This window comes from Bos indicus x Bos taurus, chromosome 28 (genome assembly GCF_003369695.1).
Source record: "Bos indicus x Bos taurus breed Angus x Brahman F1 hybrid chromosome 28, Bos_hybrid_MaternalHap_v2.0, whole genome shotgun sequence".
Lineage (NCBI taxonomy): Eukaryota > Metazoa > Chordata > Mammalia > Artiodactyla > Bovidae > Bos > Bos indicus x Bos taurus.
In genome coordinates, this window is record NC_040103.1 from 41,743,370 (window position 1) to 41,762,574 (window position 19,205).

General features: G+C 36.4%; 1 protein-coding gene across 7 annotated transcripts in view; it reads left to right on the forward strand.

Annotated features, from left to right (window-relative positions):
- SHLD2 (shieldin complex subunit 2) overlaps nt 1-19,205 on the forward strand; it is a 114,358-nt gene that overhangs the window by 82,708 nt on the left and 12,445 nt on the right. For all 7 annotated transcript variants that reach the window (XM_027530881.1, XM_027530885.1, XM_027530883.1 and 4 more), the window contains 3 exons: nt 10,438-10,632; nt 10,960-11,094; nt 18,314-18,520. In XM_027530881.1, the coding sequence (XP_027386682.1) occupies nt 10,438-10,632; nt 10,960-11,094; nt 18,314-18,520 (537 nt within the window). The remainder of the gene's footprint in view (nt 1-10,437; nt 10,633-10,959; nt 11,095-18,313; nt 18,521-19,205) is intronic.

Genomic DNA, 19,205 nt, shown 5'->3' on the forward strand with positions numbered 1-19,205 from the left:
TTCTGAGCCTCTGGAATTCTTGAGGTAATGAAAAGAGGAGGTTGTATGACAAATACATGTTTAGTTTTATCAGAAATTGCCAGACTGTTTTTCAGAGTGGCTGTGCCACTTAAACTTCCTACCAGCAACGTATCTTGTAGTTTCTCTGCATCCTTGTCAGCATTTGGTATTGTCCTATTTTAAAATTTTAGCCATTCTGATCACTGTGCAGTGATATCTCACTGTGGTATTAACTTGCATTTCTCTAATGGCACAAGACAGATCTAATAGACAGAATATGACTAAGAAATAAAAGATCTAAGCAATATAGTGAGCACTGTAGATCTTATGAATAAGGTGTATCTTGTGGGTATAGATTGAATTCTACATTCTAATGATAGAAATATGCATTTTTGTCATGTGTGCACAGTACAGTCAGGAAAATTGATCCTATTAGGTCACAAAGAAAATGTTAGTAATTTCTATAAAGTGGAATTATTACAAGCATACTGATCAAATGCTATAAAACTCGAATTTGTTTCTTTTTAATTTTTTATAATGTCGTGTGTTTATTGACTGCTCCAGGTCTTTGTTGCTGCATACGGGCTTTTTTCTCGTGTGCAGGCTGCTCATCGCAGCGGCTTCTCTTGCTGCAGAGCACCAGCTCCAGGGCACACAGGATCCGGTGGTTGGCGGCTGACGTGGGCTCAGTGGTTGCGGCTCCTGGGCTCTGGAGCACAGGCTCAGTAGTTGCGGTGCGCAGGCTTCATTGCTCTGCAGCATATGGGATCCTCCTAAACCAGGGATCGAACCTGTGTCTCCTACATTAGCAGGTGGATTCTTTACCATTGAGCCACCAGGGAAGTCCAAAAACTAGAATTTATTAACAACAGCAGCGGTAGGTCCTATATCTGGAAATTTTATACCTACTAAACAAATTTTGAGTGAAAAAGGAAATGCAAACTGATATTTATAGAATTAAAAATATAATCATGAAAACACTACATGTCAGAATATCTGGGATGCATTTAAGGAAAATTATCAAAGAAAAATTTATTAGCTAAATTCTTTTTTATCAATAATGATAAAAGAATAAAAATACATGAATTAAATTCAAAACTCTGATACCTAGCAAAAGAACAACAAAGTAAAGCAAAGAAACAAGGAATGAAATAGTAAAGGTAAAAGCAGTAATTAATAAGAATGGGAATTTTAAAATGATAAATAATTTTAATAATAAAATCTTGTTTCCAAAAAAATAGATGAACCAGCTAGTTAATTTGATCAAGAAAAAAGGGAGACATGCACCTCAGTGTTTCTTGCAGCACTATCTGTAATAGCCAAGACAGTGTCCACTGATAAGAGGAATGGATAAAGAACATGTGGTACACGTGTACAATGGAATATTACATCCATAAAAATGAATGAAATTATGCCATTTGCAGCAACATGTATAGACCGAGATTATTGTACTGAGTGAAGTAAATCGGATAGAGAAAGACAACTATATGGTATCACTTATATGTGGAATCTTTAAGTTTTTAAAAAATGATACAGATGAACTAATTTGCAAAAGTGAAACAGACTTACAGATGTTGAAAACAAACATGGTTACCAAAGGAGAAATTTAGGGAGAAGGGTGAATCAGGTGTGCTTGGGATCAACATACACAGGCTACTATATATCAGATAGACAACCAGCAAGAACCTGCTGTACAGCGCAGGAAGCTGTACTCAATATGGGAAATTTAGGGAGAAGGGCAAATCAGGTGTGCTTGGGGTTAACATACACAGGCTACTATATATGAGATAGACAACCAGCAAGAACCTACTATACAGCGTAGGAAGCTGTACTCAATATCCTTTGATAATATATATGAGAAAAGTGTCTGAAAAAGAATGAATGTATGTAAATTTTCTAGGGAAATACAGATAGCCAAAATTGATCCCATTAGAGAAAGAAAGTTTAAACTCACCAGTTTCTATGGAAGAAATAGAGAAAATTACTGAACAACTACCATTCAAAAGAGGGCCAGGTCTGAAAATAGTTTCACAGGAAATTCTGAATTCCCAATTCCTTTTATAAAGCAAATATAACACTTAGCACCTAATCCAAATAAAGACATTACAAATAAAAATACAGACCAGTATTATACATGATTATTGATGTAAAAAGTCTAAACAGGATTTCAGTAGAAATCCCAAAGTCCCTTGACAAGTATGCATACACTAGCCCAAACCTCTTGGTGAAAAAGTGAAAGTCACTCATTAATGTCCAACTCTTTGTGACTCCATGGACTATCCATGGAATTCTTCAGGCCACAATACTGGAGTGGGTGGCTGTCTCCTTCTCCAGGGGATCTTTCCAACCCAGGGATTGAACCCAGGTCTCCTGCATTGCAAGTGGATTCTTTACCAGCTGAGCCGCTAGGGAAGCCTGACTATATGCATCTACCCTTAGCTTAAAACTTCCCCAATTTTGCTGTTCCAGGAGACACTGCTTTGGGAAGCATCCCCAGTATTCTTCTTACTTGCTGCAAGTAATAAATCCTTCCTTCTCTCAATCTTTGGATTGGTAGTGTCTTTTGACTTGACACCCACAAAAAGGTGAACCAAATTTTTGGTTAACAAATTCTCATAACAAATAGAAGAATAAACTCCAAATGGATTAAGAATATAAATATTAAAAAAAAAATCTAACTACTAGAAGGAAACATAAATGAATTCCTCTCTAATCTTGGTGTAGGGAAAGGCTTTCTTACTATAACTCCAAATCCAGAAGCAGTAAAAACATGAGACATACATTTATCTATGGAAAAATACTAAAAACACATAAAGTCAAAAGACAGTTGGCATACTTGGAAGGAATGTTGCAGCATACACCTGAGACAAAATTCTGCTACTGCTAAGTCGCTTCAGTTGTGTCTGACTCTGTGTGACACCACAGACAGCAGCCCACCAGGCTCCCCCATCCCTGGGATTCTCCAGGCAAGAACACTGGAGTGGGTTGCCATTTCCTTCTCCAATGCATGAAAGTGAAAAGTGAAAGTGAAGTCGCTCAGTTGTGTCCGACTCTTAGCGACCCCATGGACTGCAGCCTACCAGGCTCCTCCATCCATGGGATTTTCCAGGCAAGAGTACTGGAGTGGGGTGCCATTGCCTGCTCCGAGACAAAATTCTAGTGTTCTAGTATATGGAAAACTCTTAAAAATTAAGCAACAAGGGACCTGATTGGAAAATGGAAAGCAGACACGAGAAATTCAAGTTAAAACTACACAGAGGTGTCATTATTCACTTATCAAAGTGGCAAAAATTAAAAAATAGGACAACACATTCTGTTGGTGAGTCTGTGGGGAAACAGGCTCACTTAACCTTGCTGGTGGGAATGTAAATTGCTACAACCCTTGTGGAGGGCTATTTGGCAATACCTAAAAATCCCATGGATGGAGGAGCCTGGTAGGCTGTAGTCCATGGGGTCGCTAAGAGTTGGGCACGACTGAGTGACTTCACTTTCACTTTTCACTTTCATGCTTTGGAGAAGGAAATGGCAACCCACTCCAGTATTCTTGCCTAGAGAATCCCAGGGACTCCGATGGGCTGCCGTCTATGGGGTCGCACAGAGTTGGACACGACTGCAGCGACTTAGCAGCAGCAGCAGCAGCAACAGGATGATATATGTGCTCAGCTTTCAGCCCAGCAAGTTTATTTTTGAGAATCTATCCTGAAGATAGAATTACAACAATATGAAAATATCTATACATCAGAACAAAAAAATTATTCATTGCAGTATCGTTTGTAACTGCAAGGCACTGAAAAAATAGAAACACTCATATATAGAACAGTTGATTAAATTGTAGTACAGTCACATAGTGGAATACTATGCAGATGTAAAAAGAAAATGAAAAGAGTCTATGGACTGATATTAAGTGATTTCTAAGACACACTGTTGTGTGGAAAACAGAAGCCCCCAAAAGCATATGTAGCGTGCTGCTCTTCATCTAAGAAAGAAGGGAGGAATAAGAAAATATATGTATAACTCCACATTTGTGCGACAAAAGTACAGGAAGGGGCTTCCCCTTGGTGGCCCAATGGTTAAGAATCCACCTTATAATACAGGCGACACCAGTTTGATCCCTAGTCTGAGAAGATCCCACGTGCCCCAGAGCAGCTGAACGTGTGTGCTACACTATTCAGCCTACGCCCTAGAGCCTGGGAGCCGGAACTGCTGAGCCCGTGCGCTGCAGCTGCTGAGCCCGAGTGCCCTAGAGCCCACGCTCCGCAAGAGAAGTCACCGCAGTGAGAAGCTCTTGCACTGCAGCTAGAGAAAGTCTGCGCACAGCAACCAAGGCCCAGTGCAGCCAGAAACAAATACACAGATGGATTTTTTTTAATGCAGGAAGGATAAACCAGAAGTAACAAGATTGGTTACCTACAGGGAAGGGTTGGGAGAGAGGTAGAAAGAAAGAGGGGGTGGAAATAGGGTAACACTGATGAAGAAGGAGTGACACCTCTCTGAGTATGTCTTTTTGTGTGTCTCTTATCTCGTAGAACCATAGTTAATGCTTCATATACCCCCCACAGTAAACAATTAGAACCAATTAGAATGTGATGGAGTGGGAATCCAAAGCGGAATGGAGACACTGACAAATGAGCCTCACAGAATTAAAAATGAATACAGTAACTATGCAGAAGGGTAGTGGGGACAAAAGAACAAACCTAAGAAACTGTGGAAAAGGGTGTATTGGCTGGATTCTGTAAGGCCAAGGGGAAAAACAGCTGTACATAAGTGCTGTAATCTAGTTAGTAAAAGTATTTCTCAAGGAGGAATGTGTTAGCAACAGCTTTGTATATGTACTAGAATTGAACAAGTAAATAAATATGTAATAGATAATGAGAATTGGGTTTTTCATTGTTACAGAAAGAAATTATACATAAAAAAGGGGGAAGATTAAAGGGAACCTTTTGGATTAGAGTCAGAGAGATTAGTATAAGCTCATGGTCTTCTATATATATATATAAGCAAATAGATACAGGAATACAGAAATATAGATGTAAGTGTATGGATGGGCTATTATGCTCAGTACGTAAATTTCCTGGTTCCGTCTGCTGAGAGGACACAGCAGCAGGGACACCTCAGTAGTAATGATCCCACCTAGTGCCCGTATCTTGGTGTGTAAAAGGAATCAGCTCTGCTAGAAGTGGTTGACTACAGGCCTGGGGCGAAGCAAATCCGAGAAGAGCCTGGAACTTTCATGGTGTCAGAAAAGGGTTGTTTTAGAAGAACACAAAAGCCAACTTGAAGGACAGCCTATTGGCAAAAACTGGAACAATTTAAGAAAAAAAGAAAAGATAGTGTTGGATTATAGTCCTCAGAATAAGATATGTATGGATTCATACTGATATAAATATTTAACTAACTTACAAAATAAGTAAGCAAGTAAATAAATGAGAGAGCTCTTTTTCACAATTCCATTGGATAAATTGGAATTCCAATGAATAAATGTGAGAAGAAAGAAGAAAACAGAGAATTATCATTAGGTAACTACTTCAGTAATAAATATTGCAAACAAGGATGCATTAATAGATGCTAAAATTAGTAGGTGGAAGTTTGGGGGAGCTATAGCATTGCATATGTATGCAAAGTATCTCCCCAAGGTAGTTATCAACATACAAGGGAAAAAATAACTTTATAGTGAAGAAACTTGGCTGACATCAGCTGAACTGGGTGATCAAGGCAAGTATTCTCAGTATTAAGGATTGTACGAATTCCTTGCTTTGTTGCATTGGCAGGGACACAGCATAATTTTTGTGATATTCCTGCCAAGAATGCATAACCTCATTTCAGTCATGAGTAAACATTGGAGAAACCCAAATGGAGACACATTCTACAAAGTAACTGATCGATACTCTTCAGAAGTGTCAAGGTCATGAATGACAAGACTGATATCTACTGCAGGCTAAAGGAGGATAAAGAGAAATAAGAACTAAATGTAATGTAGAATCCTGGATAGGATTGCCACACGGAAGAAGAGTATTAGTGGGAAAATTGGTAAAATTTGAGTAAGATTTATAGTTTAGTTACTAACATTAATATTTAGACAGTATTAGTTTCTTGTTTGTGGATAACATGATGGATTATTATGATTATTATTTATAGACTTACAAAGAATCCTTCCCCTCTTAAAACTACAAGCAGATTATTAGAAATAATGAGAAAGTTTAGCAAGGTGGCCACGTAAAAGGTTAATATACAAAAGTCAATTGCATTTCTAGAATGGAGTGACTAACAACCAGTAACAAGTAAAGACAAGGCACCATTTACAATATTATCATGTGAATTTAACAATTTTGTTGTTAAATGAAACAATGAAAAATTAAAAGACTAAACATATTTTGTTCACTGATTGAAAGATTTAACATTGTGAAGATTTCAGTTCTCCCCAAGTTGATCTGTAATTCAGTAAAAATCCAATCAAAATCCCAGTAAGATTTTCATGAAATTTGATAAATTATTCTGATAGGTAAAAGAGTAAGTGGTCAAAAGCAGCCTGGGATTTTATTTTTTTTTTTAATTTAGGGATTTCTTTAAATGATTTAAGTTTAATGTTTTATTATGAACATTTGAAGTTGCTACATCTTGGAAAGCACATTTCCAAGGAGTCAAATGGCTTTTAGAGATGTTATTACAGATGTTTTATAGTTGTTAATACAATGGAAGGGTAAAGAATGTTTTAAAATAATGAAAATAATATGGAACGTAAGTATTTTTCAAGGGATTTGAGAGACAGATGTTGTAGATCTCGTTTTAAGACTGAACTGGATTCAAGTAAGATTGCTCTAGTTCAGTAATTTCATGAAGATCTAAGGATCCAATTCTGGATGGAGAATATGCCATGGAAACTCTGGGTAGCTTCAGGCTTTTGCAGAATAATGTGAAAAATATTGAGCTAGTTAAATAGCTTTTAGAAGTTATTTCAAATTTGTTTTTCTACTTACATAGGAATTTATATTGCCTTGTTTTTCACAGGTTACACAAGTTAGTAGCTAAATAAAGTATGTTCTAAGCCTTTTTTGTATAATTAGATAACTATTTTGAAAATAGTTAACAGTTGATACTTTGAAAATATTGTAGTTGTTTTTCTTCTGAAAGAAGAAGTCAGTTTTGGTTTTTATTTTTGCAAGTTGTTACGACTCATGAGAGCTTACTTCTGATCAACATACATGTAGAACTTTTGTTCTTTTCTCATTACAGTAAGGTGTTATAAATTTTACAAATTTAGTCCTGATAATGTGACAGGATATAAATTTATCTTAAATATTACTAAATTAAATATATAAATAAAAGTTTTAACACAGTGTTTCCATGAAGTAGACTATTTTATTTTGAATCTAAGTAATCAAATGTGTCTGTACAAATTTTTATGAAGCAAGAATTGGTAAATAATTTGATGTTAGGGAGCTTCCCCTCCCTCCAAAGCTCTTATTGCAGATAAAGAATAAAGCCCAGAAAAGTTATGTACAAGTTCAGAAGAGTCATTATTGACAAAGTCAGAGTTGAACCCAGCTCTTCTGATTCCAAATGTGCTGGAAATATTGTGAAAGAGGAATCAGAACACCTGGTGAATAAGCTGGAGCTGTAGAAGGAGATATTGGGAGCTGGGTTTTGCTATAATGTAATTGGTCTTATCTTCACTCTTCCTCTCTTTCTCATTCATCTTTCATGATATCTGTTTTTTTTCTTTTATGTTCATTATCTTTGTTATGATATCACCATTGTTTTATAAAATTCATTTATGAATTAAGTAACCTTAATTAGAATAGATTTCATATCAGGTTCTGGAAACTTCAGAACATTTGTTTTTATCCATCCACTCAGCTATACTAGAAATCTTGTCTTTCAATCTTTTCTTTAGCCTCCATATCTGACTGTTTTAGGTTCTGCCTCTGAACTAGTTCACAAGCCTGTCACCCTTTTCTCCTTCATGCAGTCTTGCCTGGTTTCCAGCTCTCATCATCTGCTGGATGGTCATTAGCTTCCTAAAACGCTCTTCCTACTTTTGTCTGTGAAAATTGCTTCTTCTGCATTAAAGCATTCATAAACTTGCACGGGAAGATATTACATCCCTTTTTTTTTTCTGCCAGTTTTATGAGATATAATTGACATACAGCACTGTGTAAATTTAAGGTACACAGCATAATACATAATGATTTGAGTTGTATACATCATGAAATGATTATGACAATAAGTTAAGTGAATACCATCGCATATGAATGAGATGATAAAAGATAATAAAATTAAAAAGAAGAAAATGTTTTTCCTGTGATGAGAACTCTTAGGATTCACTCTCTTAATAATTTTCACATGTAACATAGAGCAGTGTTAATATATTTATCATGTTGTGCATGACACCCCTAGTACTTACTTATCTTATAACTGAAGCTTTATACCTTTTGACTGCCTTCATCAATTCCCCCTCACGGCCCCCCATCTCTGTTAACCATAATATTACATCTTTATTTTCACTAATTGCCTACTGAAAATTAACATTTCCTTCCATTATGAATAAGGTGATGATCCACAGTAATATTTTCAATACTTGTGACTTGATCGCCAATGGAAAGCACATATATTTTCATATCACATTATAGTTGTTGGAGGTAACTTGAGTATTATTTATCCACATGATACTTTGGCATACTTTGAAGTTATAATAGTTGCTGCGTACTCTGCTATATCTTATTATTTAATGTTTTAATGAGGCACATAAGTTATCCTCAGTTTTAAAAATATTTTGATTACTGTATTTCCATATAATTGGTTATCCTATTTCATTTGATGAATTTTGAGATATTACTCTGTAATAAAAATGTTGTAAAATTAGATAATGGTTATAGCCACACAACTTTGTGAAGTACAAAAAGCAAAACACTGAAATGTATACTCTAAAAGGGTGAACTTGGGAATTCCCTGGTGGTCCAGTGGTTAGGAATCTGCACTTTCACTGCTGAGGTTCATTCCCTGGATGGTGAACTAAGATCTCACAAGCCGCACAGTGTGGCCAGAAAAAAAAGAAAAAGGGTGAACTTTATGTATGTGAATTATATTCCAATAAAGTTGTTACAAAAATATTATTCTGATAATGGGTCCATATGCTTTATCAGAATACCAAAAGCATCTGAGATACGTAAAGGATTACTAACCCTTTCTCTTTACCTGGAAACATATTTTTCTTCCCAGTTACTACCTAGAAACCTTTTCTTAGGCATTTTCCCAAAGCATTGCTCAAATATTTCCTCAATAAAGCAAGCCTCTTCCAACTTCCCTGGGCAGGTCTTTACTACTACTACTACTACTACTAAGTCACTTCAGTCGTGTCCGACTCTGTGCGACCCCATAGACGGCAGCCCACCAGGCTCCCCCGTCCCTGGGATTCTCCAGGCAAGAACACTGGAGTGGGTTGCCATTTCCTTCTCCAATGCATGAAAGTGAAAAGTGAAAGTGAAGTCGCTCAGTGGTGTCCGACCCTCAGCGACCCCATGGACTGCAGCCTTCCAGGCTCCTCCATCCATGGGATTTTCCAAGCAAGAGTACTGGAGTGGGGTGCCATTGCCTTCTCCGGGCAGGTCTTTAGGTGCGCTCTTAGGAATGCTTACACGTGTTGCTTATATCCTAAGCCCAGTGCTGGTTGTCAACCTCTAGGCTGATAATTTCTTCAGCCTTGAGATCATGTCTTTGTATCCCTAGCACTGGGAGTCTCAAATGGCTGTTTTTCTGTGTAGTATTCAGATGGGTGGTTAGAGAGGAGAATGACAGCATTTTAGCTAGTGAATATGGTGAGGGCAGAGGCTTAAAAGTGAGAAAGAATAGAACATGTTCTTGGAGGGCCAGTTAGAGGAGTGTTAGGAGTATTTCAGATGAGAAATGCTAACAGTCTTGAGGAAGAATAGGGGTGGTTGGGATAGCTGGGGAAGATGTGATCAAATCAGATTTCAGGGATTAGGGCGCTGGTTGGATAAACAGGGTAATGGAGGAGTCAAAAAAATAATTGATGCATATCTATATATAGCTGATTCATTTTGTTGTATAGCAGAAACTAACACAACATTGTCAAGCAACTATACCCCAATTAAAAAAAAACTAAAATATTGGTCTTGGTTAATTGGTAGAAAAATGATACTGTTAATGAAATAGAGAAGTAAGGGAACAGGGCAGTTTTGGGTTTTTTTTTTTTTTTTTTGCAGATGATAAATAATTCCATTTCCGTTGGTTAAAAACATCAAGCTTATTTTGGCATCTAACCTGGTTCAAGGATAAGCTACATGCTTTATAGAAATTAAATCATGTTTGACACTTAATCACACTTTGCAACATAAAATACAGTTCTAAGAAAATGCCGTGTTATCAAGAAAATATAACGTTTCCCTCTTTTGTATATATGGTCTTTTTTTTCTTTCCTAGATTCCAGTATGATTAGTAATGTTGTACTTCAAGACTTACTGGCATATGTATCTTCAAAACATTCCTATCTCAGAGATCTTCCTCAGAGGCATCCTCAGAAAATGAGCAGTATAGAATTTATAGAATTGGAGCAGCTTCAGCCAGACATACTAGTCCATGCAATTCTAAGAGTTGTTGATATCACTGTACTGACAGGTAAATATTTTGGGTACTTCATCAATCTTAGGTTATAAAAAAATTAAGACATAACAAGGACCTACTGTTACACAGGGAACTGTGCTCAGTATTTTATAATAACATATAAGGGAAGGAAACCTGAAGAAGAGTGTATATATCACTGTGCTGTATGCCTGAAACTAATGTGATACTGTAGATCAACTGTATTTTGATTAAAAGAAACTTAAGCACAGGACTGTCTTAGTGTACCGTTTGGTTATCAGTAGATATTTATCATTAGACAGTAAAGTATGATATCACATGCAGTAGAGTAACGCCAACTAAATATTTCTTTTCCTTTTCCAGAGGCGTTATACAGTTATAGAGGACAGAAGCAAAGGAAAGTTATGTTAACAGTGGAACAGACCCAAGGTCAACATTATGTGCTTGTATTATGGGGTCCTGGAGCAGCCTGGTACCCTCAACTTCAAAGGAAAAAAGGTAAATACACGAAAAAGCATTTAATCTATTTATAGATAAGTAAATGATTAATGCTTATGAGCCTAAGATGAAGGGACTCTGGAGATCAGACAACGTTTGAAATATAATTGAGCATGATTGAATATTCTTTTGTAGATTTCTTGTTACAATTTTTTACCTCCTGTAAACAACTCAACGATCTATAATCCTCTATAATTAATGGCAGCAAATTAAAAGGTTTCATTTATTCCCAGGTATACTACTTTACCTTTTTAGTGAAGATTGAAGATCTTACCTTCCTTGGATAATGTTGTTTAAAAATTTAATTCTGGAGATGCTTCTACAATTTTTATTCAGCCAAGGTACTCTGATAAATAAACTCCTCTCTGGTTATAGGGCAGATGTTAGAGGAGTTGCATTAACTCTTTCAAGTCACAGTGTTACTGTTTAATAAATTACTATGTTCCAGGTTTTTATTCCAGTTGTTTTAAAAGTGTGGACTATTAGACATCCATAGCATGTTCATGTTTAAAGTATGACCCATGGTTACATTTTTCTTTAGAGCATCAGTTAATCATTTATGAGGTATTAAATGGAATTGGAACAACAGACTGGTTCCAAATAGGGAAAGGAGTACGTCAAGGCTGTATATTGTCACCCTGGTTATTTAACTTATATGCATAGTACATCATGAGAAATGCTGGGCTGGATGAAACACAAGCTGGACTCAAGATTGCCAGGAGAAATATCAGTAACCTCAGATATGCAGATGATACCACCCTTATGGCAGAAAGCGAAGAACTAAAAAGAGCCTCTTGATGAAAATGAAAGAGGAGAATGAGAAAGTTGGCTTAAAACTCAACATTCAGAAAACTAAGATCATGGCATCCGGTCCCATCACTTCATGGCAAATAGATGGGGAAACAGTGGAAACAGTGACAGACTTTATTTTGGGGGGCTCCAAAATCACTGCAAATGGTGACTGCAGCCATGAAATTAAAAAACGCTTGCTCCTTGGAAGAAAAATTATGACCAACCTAGACAGCATATTAAAAAGCAGAGACATTACTTTGCCAACAAAGGTCCATCTAGCCAAAGCTATGGTTTTCCCAGTAGCCACGTATGGATGTGAGAGTTGGACTATAAAGAAAGCTGAGAGCCAAAGAATTGACGCTTTTGATCTGTGGTGCTGGAGAAGACTCTTGAGAATCCCTTGGACTGCAAGGAGATCCAACTAGTCCATCCTAAGGGAAATCAGTCCTGAATATTCATTGGAAGGACTGCTGCTGAAGTTGAAACTCCAATACTTTGGCCACCTAATGCGAAGAACTGACTCATTTGAAAAGACCCTGATGCTGGGAAAGATTTTGGGCAGGAGGAGAAGGGGACAACAGAGGATGAGATGGTTGGATGGCATCACCGACTCAATGGAAATGAGTCTGAGTAAACTCCCACCAACTCTGGGAGTTGATGATGGACAGGGAGGCCTGGCGTGCTGCAGTCCATGGGGTCACAAAGAGTTGGACACGACTGAGTGACTGAACTGAATTGATGTTTCAATAACATAGTGTAACATCTTCATTTTGATATTAGATCCTTTAGTTATAACAATCAGAGACAGTTTAATTAGTGACTTCTGAGTTATTTTACTCTGTTAAATTAATTCAGAGGTTGATTAGGTATGTGATCCATTCTTTTTTTACCTGAAAGAGTTAATGTGTCTTGCAAACTTCTATTTCAAAATAGTTATCTAAAGATAGGATCTATCACATTGCCTCTTTTAATCATTAATAGCCCATAACTAGGAATTGAGATAAGTCTGAAATTTGGCTTTCATGTTAAGATCAAACAGTGGCAAATATTTGTTTGGTTGAGAAATCTGAAAAACATGTGTCAGTGATACACAAACCATCATCACTGACCACTGTGTCATGGTCGGGAACATGAGTGTGCTGCATGCTGAGCAGAATGTAGATCAAAGGTGGCATTCCAATTATAGTGGAGCTGCAGCAAGGCATGCTCCATGCTTAACACGAATATCCCTTAAAAGCTGATGGTTATTCGGTCAATAGAAGAGGAAGTATATTTTCTCCAGATAATTCTTTGATATTTAGGTTAATGTTGAAAAATTATAAATCCATGAATTAAAGTATAGTTTCTTTGTTCATTTCTTCAGCATATTTATTTATATTTCAAGCTTTAATATCTGCCTTAATACCTCAAGATCTAATTTTGAAGAGTCATTTAAGTAAGTGGTTCTCCTTTCACAAATTGTTAGTATTCTGTCTATTCATCTAGTATTTCTTGAGGCATTCTCTGTATTATTCTGTCTGTACTGGGCCCTCGTTTTCCTTGTTCCCGAGGGTAACAAACTCACATTTAGGTGATATAATTAGAAGTGATTGTCAAGCAGTAATTACTGAATACTAGAGACAAAAGAGTTGATGTTTTGGAGAAAAATAATAAGAAATTAATTCCCAGGTTTTTTGAAATATGTTTAGCTAGTAAGAATTTGGTATGCCTGACATGCAGCAAGCACTGGTCACAGTGAAAGTCCTAATGAGGGTGGGCTGGGGACATAAACTACACTTCTTGGTAATAATTTGGTATGCATAATATAAGCTATTCAGAACTAAGTGCCTTTCGAATGCAATATTCTCCTGAAATCTAATAGAAGTCTAATATTTAAAAAAACATAACATTACAATAAAGTACACTCATGACATTACTGATTAAGCACAGAATAATACAAATGATCCCAACCTTTGTGACTATGCTTCGTGGAAAATCACAGTTATATCTGATGGAGGTTGGTATTCCTTCGCACCCTTAATTCATGATCGAAGTACAGAATTGTATCACAAACTGTCTTGGTGCTGCTCAGTCTCCCTCAGACTCACTAGCTTAACCCGCATTCGACTCCTTTCTGTTTCTTGAACACGCCAAACTTTTTCCTGCTTTGGGACCTTGAATTTATGCATTTCCCCTGCCTAGAGTGCTTCTTCCTCCAGCTCTCCCACAGATGGCTGTCCAATCTCATTTCCCCAGAGAGGCCTCACACATGAATATACAAAATCGCTCTGTATCATGTCACTCTTTGCATTGCACTTGTGCCGCCCAACACAGACAGATGATCCAGCTGATTTGCGTGCTTGATAATTAACTACTTTTCTCGGTAGGTTGTCAAGTTTGTGACTAAAAGCACCCTGATTAGCCTGTTCACCATTGTGTCCTCATCACACAGAACTGCCGGCACCAGTAGATACTTTCTTTATAAATGATTGAAGAATAAAATATAGATCAGGCAGCCATTTAAAATTCCCACTGTCTTTAAGGAATAGAGATGCAAGTTCGAGGAGGAAATAGCTTGTTTCAAATGATAAGAAAAAACTCACAAAGGTACAAATGCTTGCACATGAAGGTTGCACAGTCCATTGGCTGTGCTAAGAAACTGTTTTTAAACTTGGGCACTGAAGGCTCAAATTTCACACTGGAACTCCATCATGGTTAACTTAAACGATTAAGGGGGATGGATATATTGGAAGTGTACAGGAGTATCTCCTAGTAAATAGGGCAAGAGTGATGGGTTTCAGGGGGACTTGGAACTAGGAACAGAAAAGCTTTCTGGGCCCAGGCAACATCTCCATGAATTTGCTTTATTTTCTTAGTAGAGACTTTCTCTAGACTTTCTCTGCTTCTCAACATTATGGATAGCACATTGTTACTCCGTAGCTCCTGTTTTACTTTTCCTTTTAAGAAACCAGTCCTGTTTCTAAATTCCCAGTAAAGAGAATCTGATTGCCTAGTTTGAATTTGATTCAGTCAACTGTGGGCTGTAGCACAGGGTCAAAAAGTACCAGTTGGGGGATGCCCTGGCAGTCCAGTGGTTAGGACTCTCTGCACTTCCACTGCAGGAGGCATGGGAACTAAGGTCCCTCATGCTGTACTAAAAGGTAAAAAAAAGTACGAGTTGGAGTATGTAAGCTTATTTCAGTGGGTGAGGGAATAGTTAAGGGGGTCATTTGTGGTCTGGTGGACACACCAATATATTCACTATCTAAGATATGTATGTTCACTAGCCTGGATAGATGTATAGATATAATATTTAGTTTAAAAAAGTAGATTATAAAACTTCATGTACGGAGAAGGAAACGGCAACCCACTCCAGTATTCATGCCTGGAAAATCCCATGGACCGAGGAGCCTGGTGGGCTACAATCCATGGGGTTGCAAAGAGTCAGACACGACTGAGCGACTTCTGTGTTTTTGAAACTCAAAGGGATATGGGCCACTGAAAAGGATATAAACCAGGGCAGAATTTCTTAAAGAAGTAACAGATTAGTTAGTTACAACATCAAGATAAATGGAATTGAAACAGAGATGCTACCAAGAGAGCTGGGCAGTACTGCTTAAATAATGCTCAAGAGTTTCTGTTCTTACATTGTTTCCTCTTGAGAGAAGATGAGCAGCGCTGGGCCCACTCCCCTCTGCCTTTTCTGTTCCCCACTTTGGTTATGTGTTGTCACTTTCGGAATTGCACTTTTTTCACCTTGTCATAGTAGCTGCCAAAGTGTGTTTTTATAAACATGGGGTTCTAGAGCGCTGGCTTCCTGCGGCAGAGGAAAGAAAGAAATGCGTATTGTACAAAATCAGTACGTTCATATGTTTAATAAAATAGTTCTATTATTGAAAAAAAAAACTTCATGTATAATAGGATCCCATTTTAATAAAAGTGGATATATAAGTATATACACTTTAAAAATCTGGAAATACAGATACTAAAATGCTAGACATCTCTAGTAGTATTAGTGGTTTTTATTTTTTTATATTTTTAGTTTGAATTTCATGTATGGAATTTGCATTTATTTTTTAAACCTTTTAGTATAAAGAAACTTCAAACATATAGACAGAATAACACAATGAACTAAAGTACCCATTATCCATTTTACTGAAATACAGACAATCTTACTTTGCCTATTACTTTTCTTTTACTGTCTAAATATTTTATAAAAAGTATATTTTATTTTATAATTTAAAAATTAAAGCAAATTTTTTTAAATTGGTAGATATATTTGAAATATCTATCTAACAATTTGAGAAGAAATAAGAATTAAACTTATGCTTCATATTTGTGCCAGAATAAATGCTGGATGTATTACAAATTCAAATACTTTTAAAAGGAACAGTAAGTACTAGGAGAAAATATAAGTGAACTTATTTGGAACCCAAAGATTAGTAGGTTAAATAAAATGCTGTAACAAAAACTGCCATACATGAAAATCACCATATGCAGAATTAAAATGCAAGTGAAAAACCAGAAAAAAAATTGTATTTTTTCAGAAAATAATAGCATAATCTAAAGTCAAATCCTTGTGAGAATAAATGAGCAATAGATGTGAACAGGCAGGTCCTCAAAGAAGAGATTAAAGTGGCCAATAAATGTATGAAAAAAATTATTCTTACTAGCAATGGAAGGCAGACAAATAAAATAATAATGATAACTGATTTTTGTCCTAAGAAATCAGTAGAAAAGATATGGGGAAATAACCACTCTCGTAGATTATAGAAGATATAAACCGGCAACCCTTTTTTTTCTCTTTTTCTGATTGAAGTATAATTGACGTGTGTGTGTGTGCTTAGTCGCTCAGTCCTGTCCAACTCTTTCAACCCTATGGACCTCCCGCCAGGCTCCTCTGTCCTTGAGATTCTCCAGGCAAGAATACTGGAGTGGGTTGCCATGCCCGCCTCCAGGGGATCTTCCTAACCAAGAGATGGAACCTAGGTCTTCCACACTGCAGGCAGATTCTTTACCATCTGAGCCACCAGGGAACAACCTGGTTGTTTATTAGTTGTTTATTAGTTTCAGGGGAACAACCTTTCTTGAGGACAATTGACAGTGCATATGAAAGCCTGAATTTGGGATACCTTTGGCCTAATAATGACACTTAATAGGAAGTTATCATGACTATGCATAAAGATGTAGCTAAAAATATTTTACCATAGTACTAAATTTATAATAGTGAAAAATAAGAAACATGTCCCCAAAGAGAGGATTGTGCTAATAATTTTTAAGATTTTGGTATACCTGTGCAATGACATATTATGTAGTATTTTAAAATAATGCAGAATAATACTTAATGACATAAAATATACATTTGACAGAGTAAGTAAAAATCAAACAAATTGAGAACAACTGCATGGACACTAAAATAGTAACTGTATTTATTTTGAGGTGTTGACTGTAGCTGCCATTTATTTCTTTGCTTATCTTACCTGTGATTTCTAAGTATGTATTCTATAATAAGACAAGAAAATTGTTTTAAAATAGTGATTGGTTTTAAGCAACAACTTGGAATACATATGCTTTAGCTCTTTCTAACGATGCTCTGTCTATACAGATTTACTGACTTGTTTTAAAATTTCCCACAAAAAAATAGCTGTCCAGAGAGACTGAGGAGGTGGATGAGATGTGTGATTTAGATTTATAGACTGAAGTATGTGGGAAAATAAAAAGACACTTGTCATTAGAAGACTTTGTACTAAGAAACTTTTTTTGTTTTAATATAGTTTTAAAGTTGAATTTATTAATATATAGTCGGATTGTTCCTGGAGAAGTGCATGGCAACCCACTGCAGTATTCTTGCCTGGAGAATCCCCATGGACAGGGGAGCCTGGTGGGCTACAGTCCATGGAGTCACAAAGAGTCGGACACGACTGAGTGACTAAGCACAGCACAGCGCAGTCTGATTGTTGAGCAAGAAAGTCTGTGCTACTGTGGTTCAGAATTATTACTGAAAGAATTAAAAATAGGAGCAACTGAATCTGAATGTTTTGTTGTTGTTGTTCCAAAAAAATTAGCTAAATAAGAAAACTAAGGTATTGAAAAATCATTGAGTAATATTGATTATGGTAGACATGTGTCCATTTCTATGTCATTATTTAAAAAAAAAAAACTTTCCTGTAGATAATCAGAATGAGAGTTTGCTATTCTGAATAGACAGTTGGTTATGATAGATTATGACTGTTTAGGAGACCAAGTAATCTTTAGAAAAAATTTTGTAAAAATTATCTCTACCATTGTTATTGCCTTAACACAACATTCATATTTTGCCTCTTTATATCCAAATTCCTTAATGAGATAAAAGTTGTATTTAACTGATTTAATCAGGTCAGTCTGTTTAATCTGGTTTTGATCCTAGATAATTTCCTTTTGGTAACTTTTTGTTTTTGTTTTGTTTAAGGTTATATTTGGGAATTTAAGTATCTTTTTGTTCAGCGCAATTGCATCCTAGAGAACCTAGAATTGCATACAACACCATGGTCATCCTGTGAGTGCCTGTTTGATGATGATAGAAGGGCAATTACATTTAAAGCAAAATTTCAAAAAAACACACCCTCCTTTGTGAAGATGTCAGATTTAGCAACACACCTAGAGGAAAAGCGTTCGGGTAAGATCTTATTTATAAAAGACATTGCTGGTTTTAATATAACCAAGGAAGCTGCTGTTCGTAGGAAACATGTATAACTGATGTAAAAGTGAAATAGAGGTCTCTGTAAGTAGCTGAAGCAGCTACTAACCTCTTCCTGACTTTCTGCCTATAATCCTTTGAGATTAATTTGTAATTATTAAGGGTTACTTAAAAATATTTTTTGCATACAGTTATAAGTAGCTTATCATTTAATAAGCCAGAAATAGATAGCAACTCTAATCAGAATCACTGTTGAGATAAATATTTTATCAAGTTACTAAGCTATCATCTATACATGATTGTTAAAAATTAACATTGGGGAATTTCCTGGTGGTTCAGTGGCTAAGACTCCATGCTTCCAATGTAGTGGGCCTGGGTTTGATCCCTCCTCAGGGAACTAGATGCCACATACCACACCTAAGACCCGGTATTGTAATAACACACTTCCTGAACTTGAATGTGTGTGTGTGTGTGTGTGCGTGTGTGTGTAAATTTCATTCTCTCAAGCATACCACATGGAAGGATGCCTGATGAATTTATATACATACTCACACAATTTCCATGAGCAAAATATAATTAATTTCTTTTGAGTGAAGTAGTAGAAGGAGTATGTTTTAGGTTTAGTATGCTATACACTTTGAAATAAAGAGAGTAAAATAGCAAA